This window comes from Colobus angolensis, unplaced genomic scaffold (assembly GCF_000951035.1).
Source record: "Colobus angolensis palliatus isolate OR3802 unplaced genomic scaffold, Cang.pa_1.0 Scaffold139, whole genome shotgun sequence".
NCBI classification, from domain to species: Eukaryota; Metazoa; Chordata; class Mammalia; order Primates; family Cercopithecidae; genus Colobus; species Colobus angolensis.
The window spans coordinates 949,771-966,686 of record NW_012114477.1 but is presented as its reverse complement, the minus strand read 5'-3'; the positions used below and the strand labels follow the sequence as shown (position 1 = coordinate 966,686).

Sequence of the window (16,916 nt, the reverse complement as noted above, 5' to 3'; positions counted from 1 at the left end):
ACCAAGGCCTTCTGAGTCCCTGGTAGACCCTTTGCCATTACATTTCCCACAGTAACCACTCTCCTGAATTTTGTGTTACTCATTCCCTTGCTTTTCTTGATAGTTTTAACCATATATGTACATAATAATATATTATTTCATCTCACATATTTTTATCTTTATATATATAATATCATATATATCCTGTGACTTTTTTGCTAAATATTTTATTTTTGGAGTCATCTGGAATGATGCGAGTGGTTATAACATATCTTCATTTTAGCACTCTTCACATTGTGTTGTACTTACCTAAGTCAGGGTTTCTCAACTTTGGCACTACGGATATTGTTTTTTTTTGTTTTGTTTTTTTTTTTTTGAGACGGAGTCTCGCTCTGTCATGGCCCAGGCTGGAGTGCAGTGGCCGGATCTCAGCTCACTGCAAGCTCTGCCTCCTGGGTTTACGCCATTCTCCTGCCTCAGCCTCCCGAGCGGCTGGGACTACAGGCGCCCGCCACCTCGCCCGGCTAGTTTTTTGTATTTTTTTTAGTAGAGACGGGGTTTCACCGTGGTAGCCAGGATGGTCTCGATCTCTTGACCTCGTGATCCACCCGTCTCGGCCTCCCAAAGTGCTGGGATTACAGGTTTGAGCCACCGCACCCGGCCAGGCACTACGGATATTGTAAGCCAGATAATTCTTCATTTGGGGGAGCTGTCCTGAGCACTATAAGATGATTAGCAGCATCCCTGGCCTGTACCCACCAGATGTCAGTACTACCTCCCAGCTGTGACAACCAAAAATATCTCCAGACATTGCCAGATGTCCCCATGGGGACAAAATCATCCTCAGTTGAAAATCACTGGTCTGGCCGGGCATGGTGGCTCACACCTATAATCCCAGCACTTTGGGAGTCCACGGCAGGCAGATCACTTGAGGTCAGGAATTTGAGACCAGCCACGGCCAACATGGTGAAACCCTGCCTCTACTAAAAATACAAAAATTAGCCAGGCATGGTGGCAGACACCTTGTAGTACCAGCTACTCAGGAGACTGAGGCATGAGTATTGAGGCATAAGTATTGGAACCCGGGAGGCAGAGGTTGCAGTGAGCTGAGATCGCGCCACTGCACTCCGGCCTGGGTGACAGAGTGAGGCTCCATCTCACACACACACACACACACACACACACACACAAAAGAAAATCACTGGTCTAAGGGTGTCTTTCTTGGGAACTGTAAGCCCCCTGAGGGTATCCCTGTGCCTTAGCACCTGACCTGTAAGCCCCCTGAAGGCAGCTCTGTGCCTCAGCACCTGGCATAGTGGAAGCATCCAGTGCTTTCATATCCTCAGTATACCACCACATGTGTTAGGGAAAAACTTTTAAAACACAACCCCCCCTTTTTTTTTTTAAAGAGACAGGGTCTCACCCTGTCACCCAGGTTGAAGTACAGTGGCGCAGTCATAGCTCGGTGCAACCTCAAACTCCTGGGCTGAAGGGATCCTCCCACCTCAGCCTCCCAAGTAGCCAGGACTACAGACACATGCCACCATGCCTGGCTAATTTTTGTTTTGTTTTGTTTTTGTTTTTTTTGGTAGAGACAGGGTCTTGCTTTGTTGCCCAGGCTGGTCTTCAATTCCTGGGCTCAAGCCATCCTCCCGCCTCAGCCTCCCAAAGTGCTGGGATAGCAGGTATGAGCTCCTGCGTCTAGCCCCCACCAGTCATTTATTACTTGGGACTGTCCTGAAGAGAATAAACTTCTCTAATTTATATGAATCCTGTGCACATGCTCTTACATGCCCCCCACCCCATTTGGTTTATCCCTTTGTCTCCTTAACGATCCAGATGTTCTCCCTCTTCGTTGCTAAGTCTTACTGAGGAATTGAGGGGCCCTCCAGACTCCAGGGCTCCATCTATATATGGCTGCCCTAGTCATCAGAGTTGGTTTTGTTCTTGCTTGAAATGAAGCCTGACTTCAGTGTCTCTGTTTATTTCAGATGACTTTGAAGAAGCCAAGGAAATTTTGACAAAGATGAGATACTTTTCAAATATAGAAGAAAAGATCAAGTTAAAGAAGATTCCCCTTTAATTGTTGACAGTTCAAAGTTTAAAAAATAAAGTTCTTGCCAGGCGCAGTGGCTCACACCTGTAATCCCAGCAACTTTGGGAGGCTGAGGTGGGTAGATCATGAGGTCAGGAGTTCAAGAGCAGCTTGGCCAACATAGTGAAACCCCATCTCTGCTAAAAATACAAAAATTAACCAGGCATGGTGGTGCGTGCCTGTAATCCCAGATACTCAGTAGGCCGAGACAGGAGAATCGCTTGAACCCTGGAGGTGGAGGTTGCAGTGAGCACAGATCATGCCACTGTGCTCCAGCTTGGGCAACAGAGTGAGACTTCGTCTCAAAAAATAAGAAAATAAACAAAGTTATTGTGTATTTCTTTTCTGGCTTCTGGTAATTGGGAATAGATAAGCTTTAACCATTTATATCATCTTAATTAAGCCTGTGGCTCCAGCATTAATGGATGGCAAAGTTTGTCATGTGGGAAGAAACACAGCCTAATTAGAGCTTTGGGTGGTCAGTTCTTCATCTGATACTTGATATTGCATGACCCCAATGTAGGCTAATGGATGAAGAGGTGGAGATGGGGCCAATTTGAGGCCCTACAAAGAGGAGTCCAAAAACTGTTTTCTGCAAAAGGCCTGGTAGTGAATATTTTCAGCTTTGTGGACTATATCAAGGGTCCCCAACCTGTTAGGAACTGGACCACACAGCAGGAGGTGAGTGGCAGGTGAGTGAGCAAGTGAGCATTACTGCCTGAGCTTCGTGTCCTGTCAGATCCTCTGTGGCCTTAGATTCTCAAAGGAATACGAACTGTGCATGTGAGGGTTCTAAGTTGCATGCTCCTTGTGAGAATCTAATGCCTGATGATCTGAGGTGGAATAGTTTCATCCCCAAACCATCCTCTGGCACCATCCGCATCCATGGAAAAACGGTCTTCCATGAAACCACTCCCTGGTGCCAAAAAGGCTGGGGACCCCTGGACTATATGGTCTTTGTTGTAACTGCTATTGTGCCATTGTGACACAAAATCATCCTAGAGAGTATGAAAACAAATGGACAGGGCTGTGTGCCAGTCAGACTTTATTTACAAAACAGGTGATGAGCCAGATTTGGCCATGGCTCTGCCAACCTCTGCCCAAGAGCCACAACTTTCTAATGGCATGACCCTCCTCCCTAAGATAGGTAGTCCCCTTTGGTACTGTGCCCTTGGGGCATTCTGTTTGCTAATAAGCAAGGCTGCCTAAGAGTCTCTTTGGTCTAAATTTCAAACTAGATAATATTATAAAGAATTAATCTGGTATTAGGCCGGACATGGTGGCTCATGCCTGTAATCCCTGCACTTTGGGAGGCCAAGGCGGATAGATTACCTGAGGTCAAGAGTTCAAGACCAGCCTGGCCAACATGATGAAAACCCATCTCCACTAAAAATACCAAAAATTAGCCAGGCGTGGTGGTGCATGCCTGTGATCCCAGCTACTCAGGAGGCTGAGGCAGGAGAATCGCTTGAACCCGGGAGACGGAGGTTGCAGTGAGCTGAGGTTGCACCACTGCACTCCAGCCTGGGCAACAAGAGCAAAAAATTCCATCTTAAAAAAAAAAAAATTAATCTGGTATTAAGCACTAACCACATTTTCTGCTCCATCTGAGTGGAGTGGAGAGCAGTTGTAATTACTCTCTGGACAGCTGACGCACTTGTCACTATTTCCATGCTCTTCTAATGCAGCCCAATGCAGCTCTACTTCCCCTTCTGTATCTTTGAAATTCAGTTTAAGTTCTTCATCCCTTTCCAGGAAAACAAACAAACAAAAAGTCTCTAGATAAAGGAAGATTAAAATAGCAAACAAAATTCTGAATTAAAAAATTCCAAGAAGGCCAGGCGCAGTGGCTCATGCCTGTAATCCCAGCATTTTGGGAGACTGAGGCAGGGGGATCACCTGGGGTCAGGAGTTCAAGACCAGCCTGACCAACATGGAGACACCCCGTCTCTACTAAAAATATAAAAAATTAGCCTGGTGTGGTGGTGTGTGCCTGTATCCCAGCTACTCAGGAGGCTGAGGCAAGAGAATCGATTGAACCCAGGAGGCAGAGGTTGCAGTGAGCCGAGATTGTGCCACTGCACTCCAGCCTAGGTGACAGAGTGAGACTCTGTCTCAAAAAAGAAAAAAATTCCAAGAAACAACATTTTAAAACTCTGGAGATAATTGCCTATCTGTAATTGGAAAAAAGTCAGGGGGTCTGAACCAAAGTTTAAATACTACTCCAAGAACTTAAAACTGTAGCTCCTTTGCAGTTTCTTTTTTCTTTTTTCTTTTTTTTTTTTGAGACAGAATCTTGGCTCTTGTTACCCAGGTTGGTGTGCAATGGCGTGATCTCAGCTCACTGCAACCTCTACCCCCCAGGTTCAAGCGTTTCTCCTGCCTCGGCCTCCCAAGTAGCTGGGATTACAGATAACTGCCACCATGCCTGGCCATTTTTTTGTATTTCAGTAGAGACGGGGGTTTCACCATGTTGGCCAGGCTGGTCTCGAACTCATGACCTCAGGTGTTCCACTTGCCTCAGCCTCCCAAAGTGCTGGGATTACAAGCATGAGCCACCATCCCAGTTTCTTATCCTTGTCGAAAAATGTGTATCTTGTGAATCCCGAACCAGTTATACTCAGTTAACATTTTAGAATTCTCTGATCTTTAGAAGGCAAATTAACCACAGCAGCTGTTGGGCTTAATGATACTTGGGAACATCAGTACAATCTCCACCCCCTCACAGTATACAAGGAGAATGAATTACTTGTCTGAAAACACACCAGGAGTCCTTTAAGTAAATAATTACAATGCAAGCATATGTCCTCATTAAACTGGGTGCTTCTGCAAAAGAAAAGGAGGAAATGAAAGGAGGGTTTGAAATACTTGTACAGACAATCTTCATTCCTTCTTCAGAACAATGATCGAGACCAAAACAATCTGACCACAAAAATAAATCAGATCAACATTGCCACATCTTTGGAGGAACTTCAAAGAAACTTTCTCTTACCTGTTACCATCAGCTGGAAAAGCTACAGGGCCTCCCAGCAAACCATGTCTGATTTGGGGAATAAATAAAAAAGACATTATTTCTGAGTCATGGCTTCTGAGGTGAGTGGGCTTACCTTTTTCTCCCACCTCTTCCAAATTCTTTCCCTTCTCATCTGAAGTTTAACTGGACTTCTAAATCCAGGAACCCTTTCAAGTGTTCCCTAACAAAGCCCTGTGGGAGGTATGCTAATAGACGGCAGAAAAGTTGGCAGCCCAATTTGGATTAAAGTTTCAGACCAGCCGGGTGCGGTGGCTCAAGCCTGTAATCCCAGCACTTTGGGAGGCCGAGACGGGCGGATCACGAGGTCAGGAGATCGAGACCATCCTGGCTAACATGGTGAAACCCCGTCTCTACTAAAAAATACAAAAAACTAGCTGGGCGAGGTGGCGGGTGCCTGTAGTCCCAGCTACTCGGGAGGCTGAGGCAGGAGAATGGCATAAACCCGGGAGGCAGAACTTGCAGTGAGCTGATATCCGGCCACTGCACTCCAGCCTGGGCGACAGAGCAAGACTCCGTCTCAAAAAAAAAAAAGTTTCAGACCAACAATTGAAGCAAATGAAGCACCCCCTGCCCCTGCCCCCAGCACACACAGGCACACACACACACAGTTCCCAATATAGTGTCAGAACAAATCAGAGGTTTCAACTAATTTGTGACTATGCCTTCCCAGAGTTTGGTGTCAGACAGTGCTCGTGTTGTGAACTGAATGATTTTGTCCCCCAAAATTCATATGTTGCAGTTCTGGCGCCTCTAAAGAAGTAATTAAGATTCTATAAGCCAGGAAGAGAAACTGAAACTGACCATGCTGGTACCTTGAGCTTGGACTGCAGCCTCCAAAACTGTGAGAAAATAAATTGCTGCTATTTAGGCTACCTAATATCTGGGTTTGAGTCCCAGTTCCCCTACTTATATTTCATCTGTATTTTTTTTTTTTTCGAGATGGAGTCTCGCTCTGTCGCCCAGGTTGGAGTGCAGTAGTGCCATCTTGGTTCACTGCAACCTCCACCTCCCAAGTTCAAGCTATTCTCCTGCTTAAGCCTACCAAGTAGCTAGGATTACAGATGCCCGCCACTACACCTGGCTAATTTTTTTTTTTCTTGTATTTTTAGTAGAGACAGGATTTCACCATGTTGGCTAGGCTGGTCTCGATCTCCTGACCTCGTGATCCACCCACCTCGGCCTCCCAAAGTACTGGGATTACAGGCATGAGCCACCGTGCCTGGCCGTCGTCATCTGTATTTTTTTGTTTATTTGTTTGTTTGTTTTTGAGAAAGGATCTCACTCTGTTATCCAGGCTGGAGTGCAGTGGTACAATCTTAGCTCACTGCATCCTTGACCTCCCAGGCTCAATCAATCCTCCCACCTCAACCTCCCAAGTAGCTGGAACCACAGGTGGGCACCACCATGCCTGGCTAATTTTTAAAGTTTTTGTAGAGATGGGGTCTCTCTACATTGCCCAGGCTGGTCTCGAACTCCTGGGCTCAAGCTATCTACCCACCTTGGCCTCCCATAATGCTGGCAATACAGGGGTGAGCCACCATGCCCAGCGTCCTCATCTTATTTACTTATTTATTTATTTAAGACAAGGTCTGGCTCTATTGCCCAATCTGGAGTGCAGTGGCATGATCTTGGCTCACTGCAACCTCCACTTCCCAGGCTCAAGCCATTCTTCTGCCTCAGTGTCCCAAGTAGCTGGAACTACAGGCATGCACCACCATGCTCAGCTAATTTTTGTATGTTTTATAGAGACAGGGTTTTGCCATGTTGCCCAGGCTGGTCGCAAACTCGTGAGCTCTAGTGATATGCCCACCTCAGTGGCCTCTCAAAATGTTGGGATTACACGCATGAGCCACTGTGCCCAGACATGGCCTCCTTATCTTTAAAAGGGTAATAATAGTACCTATCTCACGGTGTCATTGTGAAGATTAAGTGAAATAAATTATCTATGCAAATTGCTTAGCATGGAGCATGGCACATGGAACTCAGAGATAATTCTTCTTTTACTTTCAATTATAATTACTACTTTTATTATTTTTACTTGGGAAACAAAATCATGCCTTTCATTGCACCGTAAATACATTCTTCCAACAAAATTCCAAGCACCTACTTTGTGTAAGAAACCACTTACCACTTTGGGAGGCCGAGACGAGCAGATCACGAGGTCAGGAGATCGAGACCATCCTGGCGAACACGGTGAAACCCCGTCTCTACTAAAAACATACAAAAAACTAGCCGGGCGAGGTGGCGGGCGCCTGTAGTCCCAGCTACTCAGGAGGCTGAGGCAGGAGAATGGCATAAACCTGGGAGGCGGAGCTTGCAGTGAGCTGAGATGGCGCCACTGCACTCCAGCCTGGGCGACAGAGCAAGACTCTGTCTCAAAAAAAAAAAAAAGAAACCACTTAGCCCTGAGAGAGATAGAACAGTCAGATGCTTCCTGTATATTTGGGGAAATCACTTTTCACCAAAAACAAAACAATAATAAAAGTTCTGGGCTAGGCCGGGTACAGTGGCTCACGCCTGTAATCCCAGAACTTTGGGAGGCAGAAGTGGGTGGATCACTTGAGGTCAGGAGTTCGAGACCAGCTTGGCCAACATGGTGAAACCCGGTCTCTGCTAAAAATACAAAAATTAGCCAGGCGTGGTGGTGTGCGCCTGTAATCCCAGCTACTCGGGAGGCTGAGGCAGGAGAATCACTTGAACTTGGGAGGTGGAGGTTGCAGTGAGCTGAGATCATGCCACTAAACTCCAACCTGGGCAACAGTAAGACTCCATTTAAAAAAAAAAAGATTCTGGACTGGGTATGATGGCTCACACCTGTAATCCCGGCACTTTGGGAGACCAAGTGGTAGGATCACTTGAGCACAGGAGTTCAAGACCAGTCTGGGCAACATAGTGAGACCCCATCTCTACAAAAAATTTTAAAACTTAACCAGGTGTGTTGGCAGCCTGTGGTCCCAGCTACTGAAGTGGGAAGATTGCTTGAGCCCAGGAGTTTGAGGCTGCAGTGTGCTATGTACATGCCACCGTACTCCAGCCTGGGCAACAGAGCAAGACCCTGCCTGAAAAAAAAACAAAGTTCCCATTTGCTGCATAGTTACCATATGCCAGGGAATATGTGTAGTATTTTGCCTGATTCCATCAAAATAAGCCAAATTTGACTTATTTTACTGATGAAGAAACACAATTCAAGAAGGTAAGAGTTAGCCAGGTGAGGTGGCTCATGCCTGTAATACCAGCACTTTGGGAAGCCGTGGCAGGTGGATCACTTGAGGCCAGGAGTTAGAGACAAGTCTGGGCAACATAGCAAGACCCCATCTCAACTGTTGTTTATTTTTTTTTATTTTTATTTTTTTGAGATAGTCTCGCTCTATTGCCCAGGCTGGAGTGCAATGGCATGATCTAAGCGCACTGCAGCCCCCGCCTCCCAGGTTCAAGCAATTCTCCTGCCTCAGTCTCCCAAGTAGCTGGGATTATAGGCACTCACCACCACGCCCAGCTAATTTTTGTATTTTTAGTAGAGATGGGGTTTCTCCATGTTGCACAGGCTGGTCTCGAACACCTGGTCTCAAGCCATCCGTCTGCCTCAGCCTCCCAAAGTGCTGGAATTACAGGTGTTAGCCACCATGCCCGGCCACGTCTCAATATGTTTTTTAATGTAAAAAAGAAAAATAGAAAAACAAAAGTAAGAGTATTTAAACCCATCTATCTGCAAACCCTGTGCTCTTAAAGGGTTGAACTCACCAAGATTAAGTACCAGTCAATGGGGTTAAGCAATTCATAACGAGAGGTGCCATTTACCAGGGCCCGTGCCATGCCACGGAGAGGTAAGATTTGTTAGGAGTCCCTATTTCCAAAGCCTGCGCATACAGCCTCACTGGGTCTAGGGAGGGATCATTTCCAGGTGTGGTAACTGAAGAAGAAGGGAAGTGGAGGAATAAAATCCAGAAAAGCAGAAAGAAACTACATCAGGTGTCCCTCAAACCACCCGAGTTCTGATGATTTGCCAGGAGATCTCACAAGACTCAGTATATGGTCCTACTATGACTATAACTTATTATAACAAAAGTATACAAAATGAAATCAACACAAGGAAAAGGCTCCTGGCACAAAGTCTGATAGAAATCGGATGCAAGCTTCCAGGGGTCTTCTTCCAGTGGAGTCACATCAGAAGCACAAAATTCCCCTAGCAACAAGTTGTGACAACACATGTGAAAATGTTGTCTGTAAGGAAGCATAGATAGACACAATACCAAGGGGTTGGCCGGGCACGGTGGCTCACACCTGTAATCGCAGCCTTTAGGAGGCTGAGGAGTGCAGATCACTTGAGGTGATAACTTCTGACAACCCCCACCCCTCATGGATCATTGCCATGAACAGTTTGGTATCATGTGTTTCTTTCAGAGGGGATAAAGCCTAGTACTCTGGTATTATTTACCTAACTTGCTTGCTAAGATTGTTTCTTTTTTTCAGATGGAGTCTTGCTCCATCACCCAGGTTGCAGTACAGTGGCACGAACTCAGCTCACTGCAACCTCTGCCTCCTGGGTTCAAGTGATTCTCCTGCCTCAGCCTCCTAAGTAACTGGGACTACAGGCATGCGCCACCATGTCCAACTTATTTTTGTATTTTTTGATACAGACAGGGTTTCACTATGTTGGCCAGGCTGGTCTTATACTCCTGACCTAAGGTGATCTGCCCACCTCGGCTTCCCAAAGTGCTGGGATTACAGGCAGGAGCCAGCGTGCCTGGCTGCTAAGTTTGTTTCTTAAGTTCTATCAATTAATAACTATTATGTAGGCAAATTACTCATTCCCCCCAGCCCCAGCTTTTTTTTTTTTTCTTTGAGACAAGGTCTTGCTCTGTTACTCAAGCTGGAGTGCATGCAGTGTTGCAGTCACAGCTCACTGCAGCCTCAACTACCCAGGATAGTCATAATGGAGTTTCCTTCTGGATAGTATTAAGTGATTTTTATTTGCTTTTCTGTGCTTTTATCAGCCCCACCACTAAGAAGCTGTATTCATTTTATAACCAGAAAACATTGTTTAAAAAAAAAGGTAGGGAGGAACAGTTGAGATTAACCACCAAGCAAAAAGTAGTCATGAAAGGATTGTCTAAGTGTCTGTATGTCTCTGACCCACCAACCCTATGAGAGGTGCACTGGAAGTAACATCAAAGAGGCAGGGTTGGACAGTCACTAAGAAAAAGATGGGTCCAGGTGCAGTGGCTCATACCTGTAATCCCAGCACTTTGGAAGGCCAAGGCAGGTGGATCACTTGAGGTCAGGAGTTTAAGACCAGCCTGGCCAATATGACAAAACCCTGTCTCTACTAAAAATACAAAAATTTGGCCAGGTGCAGTGGCTTATGCCTGTAATCCCAGCACTTAAAGAGGCCAAGGCAGGTGGATCACTTGAGGTCAGAAGTTCGAGAAAAACCTGAGCAACATGGTGAAACCCCATCTCTCCTAAAAAGACAAAAAATTAGCCAGCTGTGGTGGCACATGCCTGTAATCCCAGCTGCTCGGGAGGCTGAGGCAGGAGAATCACTTGAACCCGGGAAGTGGAGGTTGCAGTGAGCTGAGATCGTGCCACTGCACTCCAGCCCGTGCTACAAGAGTGAAACTCTGTCTCAAAAAAAAAAAAAAAAATTGGCCAGGCATGGTAGTGTGCACCTGCAGTCCCAGCTACTCAGGAGGCTGATGCAGGAGAATTGCTTCAACCTGGGAGGTGGAGGTTGCATGAGCACCACTGCACTCCAGCCTGGGTGATAGAGTGAGACTCTGTCTCAAAAAAAGAAAAAAGAAAAATAAGAGGAGGGGCTCTTAGGGGCCACTGTCAAATTCTGTAGCTGCTCTCCTCAGGGTAATGGAGGAGACAACTAACTACAATCCTCTGACTTATGCTTCTGGGGTCTTAAGCTCCAAGGTCTCAGACACACTGTAGTGAGGCTTTCAAATTGATTCCCCAAAGCCCTTTCTTCCACAGAATTCAATGAGATAAGCAGACCCTACAAGTTTAGGGCAGGATCTAGGGTCTCAGATCTGAGGCTGGGCACTGGCTAGTTCACATAGGGAATTGGGGACCATAACTTGCCTCAATTTCCTTATCTGTAAAATGGGAGTAGGAAAATCATCCAATTCACAGAGTTGTGAGGAATACTTGACTTAATCTGAGTAAGGAGCACCTGAAAATAGAAAGCACCTAATAAATTATTAATTTTAGTACATTGCCTGATAAGGGGTATAACTTAGTATAGAATTGTGAATTATGGCCGGGTGTGGTGGCTGATGCCTGTAATCCCAGCACTTTGGGAGGCCAAGGCGGTCAGATCACCTGAAGTCGGGAGTTCAAGACCAGCCTGGCCAACATGGTGAAACTCTGTCTCTACTAAAAATATAAAAATTAGCCAGGCATGGGGGCAGGCACCTGTAGTCCCAGCTACTGGGGAGGCTGAAGCAGGAGAATCGCTCCAACCCCAGAGATAGAGGTTGCAGTGAGAGGAGATCACGCCACTGCACTTCAGCCTAGGTGACAGAGTGAGACTCCATATCAAAATATATGTATATAGATATATAGATATATATCTAGTAAATTAAAGAATGAAAAGAATGACTGTGTGTGCCTCCCCTCCCAGGAGCTCAGGGCTGGGACCTGCCAAAGGTGTCTCTACACCACATCCCATGCTCCCTCTCTTCTCTCTCTCTCTGGCTCTTACTCTCATTCTCTCTCCCTCCTCTCTCCATCTCTCCTTCCTTCCCTCTCTCCTTCTCTTTCTGCCATATGCTTTGAAAAAAGAAAGAATGAATTTAGATATTCAAGAAATAGATAGAAAAGCAAGTTTCAGAATAATATGGAGTGTAACTCTCTTATTTTTATTTATTTTTTATTTTTATTATTTTTTGAGATGGAATCTCTCTCTTCTTGCTCAGGCTGGAGTGCAATGGCACGATCTCGGCTCACTGCAACCCCTGCCTCCTGGGTTCAAGTGAGTCTCCTGCCTCAGCCTCCCAAGGAGCTGGGATTACAGGTACCCACCACCACGTCTGGCTAATTTTTTTGTTTTTTTAGACGGAGTCTTGCTCTATCGCCCAGGCTGGAGTGCAGTGGCACGATCTCGGTTCACTGCAAGCCCCGCCTCCCAGGTTCATGTCGTTCTCCTGCCTCAGCTTTCTGAGTAGCTGGGATTACAGGCGTGACCCACCGCACCTGGCCAATTTTTGTATTTTTAGTAGACACAGGGTTTCACCATGTTGGCCAGGCTGGTTGTGAATTCCTGACCCCAGGTGATCCATCCACCTCGACTTCCCAAAGTGCTGGGATTACACACATGAGCCACTGTGCCCAGCCATGACTCTCTTTTTATAAATATATATTTATATTTATACCTAGGATCATCTGGAAGTTTTGTTTTTGTTTTTGTTTTTTTTGAGCCAGAGCTTTGCTGTCTCACCCAGGCTTAGGTACAGTGGCATGATCATGGCGCCCTGCAACCTTGAACTGCTGGGTTCAAGCAATCCCCCTGTCTCAGCCTCAGAAGTAGCTAGGACAACAGGCATGTACCATCATGCCCGGCTAATTTTTTAGATTTTATTTTTTTCAGAGACTGGGTCTTGCTGTATTGCCCAGACTTGTCTTGAACTTCTGGCTTCAAGCCACCTCAGCCTCCCAAAGTGCTGGGATTTCAGATGTGAGCCACCACACCCAAGCTGGAAAAATATTTTTCACTTTTTTTTTTTCTAAACCTCAGAGTCAACAAAACTCTTTGGTAGCCAAGACTGGAAAAAAGGATATTTTTTAAGGTGAGGAATGAGGTGGCCATTTGTAGAAACTGCCCAGGAGAGTATATTTTATATCCAGTTAAGCAGGATATTACTTTAAGAACACAAAATTGAATTGTAAATTGCATTAAGAAAACTGAAACCTAATCCATTATATTGGCAAAGGGGGTTCATTAGTTTTTTCTTGGATCATCACAGTGGCAGTAGAGTTGGAGAGGAATAGGGAGAATCTGGAAGCATTTTGCAAGTAAAGTCCATAGAACTTGCTAACTGACTAGATATGGGTGTTAACAAAAGAGAGGCATCAATGGTGATGCCTTGGTTTTTGGTCAGAAAGAGAAAAGTATCTTCTGACAGAGGAAACTGGCTTGATACAGGTGAAGCCAGCTGAGCTTCTGGGTCCGGTGAGGGCTTGGAGAACTTTTGTGTCTAGCGAAAGGATTGTAAATGCACCAATCAGCACTCTGTAAAAATGCACCAATCAACACTCTGTAAAATGGACCAATCAGCGGGATGCAGGCAAGACCAAATAAGGGAATAAAAGCTGGCCACTCCAGCCTGCAGGGCCAGCCACTTTGGGTTCTCTTCCTCGCTGTGGAAGCTTTGTTCTTTTGCTTTTCACAATAAATTTTGCTGCTGCCCACTCTGGGTCCACACTGCCTTTGTGAGCTGTTAACACTCACCGCGAGGGTCTGCTGCTTCATTCCTGAAGTCAGCGAGATCACAAACCCACTGGGCGGGCAGAACAAACAACTCGGGACTCGCCACCTTTAAGAGCTGTAATACTGTGAAAGTCTGCAGCTTCACTCCTGAAGTCAGTGAGACCACGAACCCACCTGAAGGAAGAAACTCCAGACACGTCTTAACATGTGAAGGAACAAACTACAGACACATCATCTTTAAGAGCGCTAACACTCACCGCAAAGATCCGCGGCTTTCATTCTTGAAGTCGCCCAGACCAAGAACCCACCGGAAAGAATAAATTCCGGGCACAATACTGTCAGACCTTGGTGTCCTCCTGTTACACATAAAGTTTTCACAGAATGTCATCAAACAAGGCTACTCTGTGACCTCATGGATGAAGATAAAAACAAGTTCACTTAATCATATCCAAACACAGACAAAAACATAAACATTGTCCAAATCACAAAAATGGCCAAATATTACCCTACCCTAACTGATATGAAGGACTGTTGCTGCTTTACCAATTACAGGTTCAGCTTTCCTTCATTCCTCACACCTTCTAGAAAAGAATCACAGCCAGGGGCGGGTGGTCCATGTCTGTAATCCCAGCACTTTGGCAGGCTGAGGTGGGCAGACCACTTGAGGTCAGGAGTTTGAGACCAGTCTGGACAACGTGGTGAAACCCCATCTCTACTAAAAACAGAAAAATTAGCCAGGCATGGTGGCACATGACTGTAATCCCAGCTACTCGGCAGGCTGAGGCACAAGAATTGCTTGAACCCGGGAGGGAGAGACTGCAGTGAGCCAAGATCGCACCACTGCACTCCAGTCTGGGCAACAGAGTGAGAACCTGTCTCAAAAAAAAAAAAAAAAAAGACACCCAATCACAAATTTATCCCCACTTCCTGACAGGATTAATTCCAGGCAAAGCTGTTTTGTTTCTTTTCTTTTTCCTTTCCTTTCTCTTGCCCTACCACCCAGGCTGGAGTGCAATGGCACGATCTTGAATCTCGGCTCACTGCAACCTCTGCCTCCCGGGCTCAAGCGATTCTCCTGCCTCAGCCTTCTGAGTAACCGGAACTACAGACGCCCACAACCACACCTGGCTAATTTTGTATTTTTAGTAGAGACAGGATTTCACTATATTGACCAGGCTGGTCTCAAACTCCTGACCTTGTGATCCGAACGCCTTGGCCTCCCAAAGTGCTGTGATTACAGGTGTGAGCCACCGCACCCAGTCGAAAGGCTGTTTTTTTGTTTGCTTTCTTGTTTGTTTGTTTTGAGACAGAGCCTTGCTCTGTAGCCCAGGCTGGAGTGAAGTGGCCTGATCTCCGCTTACCGCAAGCTCCACCTCCCGTGTTCACGCTATTCTCCTGCCTCAGCCTCGCGAGTAGCTGGGACTACAGGCGCCCGCCACCACGCTTGGCTAATTTTTTGTATTTTTAATAGGGGGTTTCACCGTGTTAGGATTGTCTCGATCTCTTGACCTCGTGATCCGCCCGCCTCGGCCTCCCAAAGTGCTGGGATTATACGCATGAGCCACTGCGTCCAGCCAAAAGCTGTTTTTTTAAACCTTCCCTCAAATCATCTAACACAACCCCAAATCCTATAAAAAACCTTTGTAACACCTTCTTAGGGAGACACTTCCTCACCTCAATGAGTGGATAAATCTTTCTTTGTTCAGTTATGTACAGGTGCGTGCTTTGGCTGAAAGGCATTGAGATTGGCATAAGCAATTTAGATTGGACGGTGGTGCTGTTGCGACAGGGAAAAAAACTAGTGCATAATCAGTGATTGGAGTTGACCATCTGCCAAGCCCAGGGAGGAGATGCTGCCTTTGAATGCCCCAAAGAGACTGGAAGGCTTGCCAATACCTCTCACAAGTGCTCTGAGGCTTTTGTTTTTGTTTAAGTCCTGATTTACCTTTTTTTTTTTTTTTTTTTTGAGACAAAGTCTTGCTCTGTCACTCAGGCTGGAGTGCAGTGGTGTAATTATAGCTCACCGGAACCTCAAACTCACGGGCTCAAGCGATCGTCTCACCTCAGCCCCCCGAGTAGCTGGGACTACAGGCATGCACCACCACGCTCGACTAATTTTTATTTTTTTGTTGTTGAGATAGGGTCTAGCCATTTGAGATGGAGTCTCACTCTGTTACCCAGGCTGGAGTACAGTGGTGCGATTTCGGCTCACTGCAACCTCCGCCTCCGGATTCAAGTGATTCTCCTGCCTCAGCCTCCCGAGTAGATGGGATTACAGGCGTAGACCACCACACCCGGCTGATTTTATATATTTTTGGTAGAGACAGGATTTCACCATGTAGGCCAGACTGGTCTTGAACTCCTGACCTCAAGTGATTCGCCCACCTTGGCCTCCCAAAGTGATAAGATTACAGACTTGAGTCACCGCACCCAGCCAGCAAGTGAGGTTTTTGCTTATCTTCCATGCTGTTCTAAGGTACCACCAACTTCATTTGTATTAAAGTTGTTACATTTTTATTGATTCACTTATATTAATAACTGATACTTAATGAGTGTGTATGGTATGTCAGGCAGGCACTGCTCTAAGGGCTCTAGATTGTTTTTGTTTTGAGACAGGCTCTCCCGGACTCAAAAGATCCTCCCGCCTCCACCTTCCAAATTGCTGGGATTACAGGACTGAGCCACCGCCCAGCCCTGGCTCTAGATGTTTAAATTCATGTTTTCCACACATGAACTCCATGATTATGTGTACTATTATTATCTCATTTTACTACTGTGGAAACTGAGGTACGAAACTTGCGGAGTGAGGATTTGAACCTAGGTCATACTCTTCGTCGGCCAGAGCCACCCTTTTTTTACATTCGTAGGAAGATATGGTTCACACTGTGCAACACATTGATCTTTTCATTTTACTCTTCTGTAGCTTGTTCCATATCAACACACAGCCCCGGCTAAGACGTCGAGAGGCAGCCATTTTGTTTGTAGTCTGAAAGGACTGCAAATACCGGCACCCCTAGCGGCAGCTGCCCTCTACACACAACAAATCCCGGCATGCCCCTGAGCGGCCCGAGGTGGAGGGTTCTAGAAGGCGTGACGTGGGGTCGAGAGCGGGATCGGAGGCTGGCGCCTTTCGGCAGTCGCTGTGGCTGCAGCTGCCGGGCCTGGGGACGCGGGTGGCCGAGGCCGCCGTCGCGGCCTCCTAGTCTCGCCGGCTATGGCTACGCTCGGCCGGCCCTTCAGCGGCCTCCCTCTGAGCGGCAGCTCGGACTTCCTGCAGCCGCCGCAGCTGGCCTTCCCCAACCGGGCCTTCCCGCCAGGGGCTGACGGCGCAGACTTGGCCCCGCGGTCGGGACCCCGCGCAGTCCCTAGCA

At 46.6% G+C, this 16,916-nt stretch overlaps 2 protein-coding genes across 3 annotated transcripts in view; both read left to right on the top strand.

Annotated features, from left to right (window-relative positions):
- The window catches only part of HSCB (HscB mitochondrial iron-sulfur cluster co-chaperone), a 17,871-nt gene extending 15,463 nt beyond the window's left edge, over positions 1 to 2,408 (top strand). The window contains exon 6 of the mRNA XM_011934828.1: positions 1,971 to 2,408. Coding sequence (XP_011790218.1) covers positions 1,971 to 2,062 — 92 coding nt within the window. The 3' untranslated portion in view covers positions 2,063 to 2,408. The remainder of the gene's footprint in view (positions 1 to 1,970) is intronic.
- A 14,177-nt stretch (positions 2,409 to 16,585) lies between these two features.
- The window catches only part of CCDC117 (coiled-coil domain containing 117), a 20,524-nt gene continuing 20,193 nt past the window's right edge, over positions 16,586 to 16,916 (top strand). Inside the window, exon 1 of one of the 2 annotated variants that reach the window (XM_011934820.1) lies at positions 16,586 to 16,913. In XM_011934820.1, coding sequence (XP_011790210.1) covers positions 16,760 to 16,913 — 154 coding nt within the window. In that variant the 5' untranslated portion in view covers positions 16,586 to 16,759. Of the gene's footprint in view, positions 16,915 to 16,916 lie in introns of both variants that reach the window. The other variant, XM_011934822.1, reaches the window with a different exon arrangement.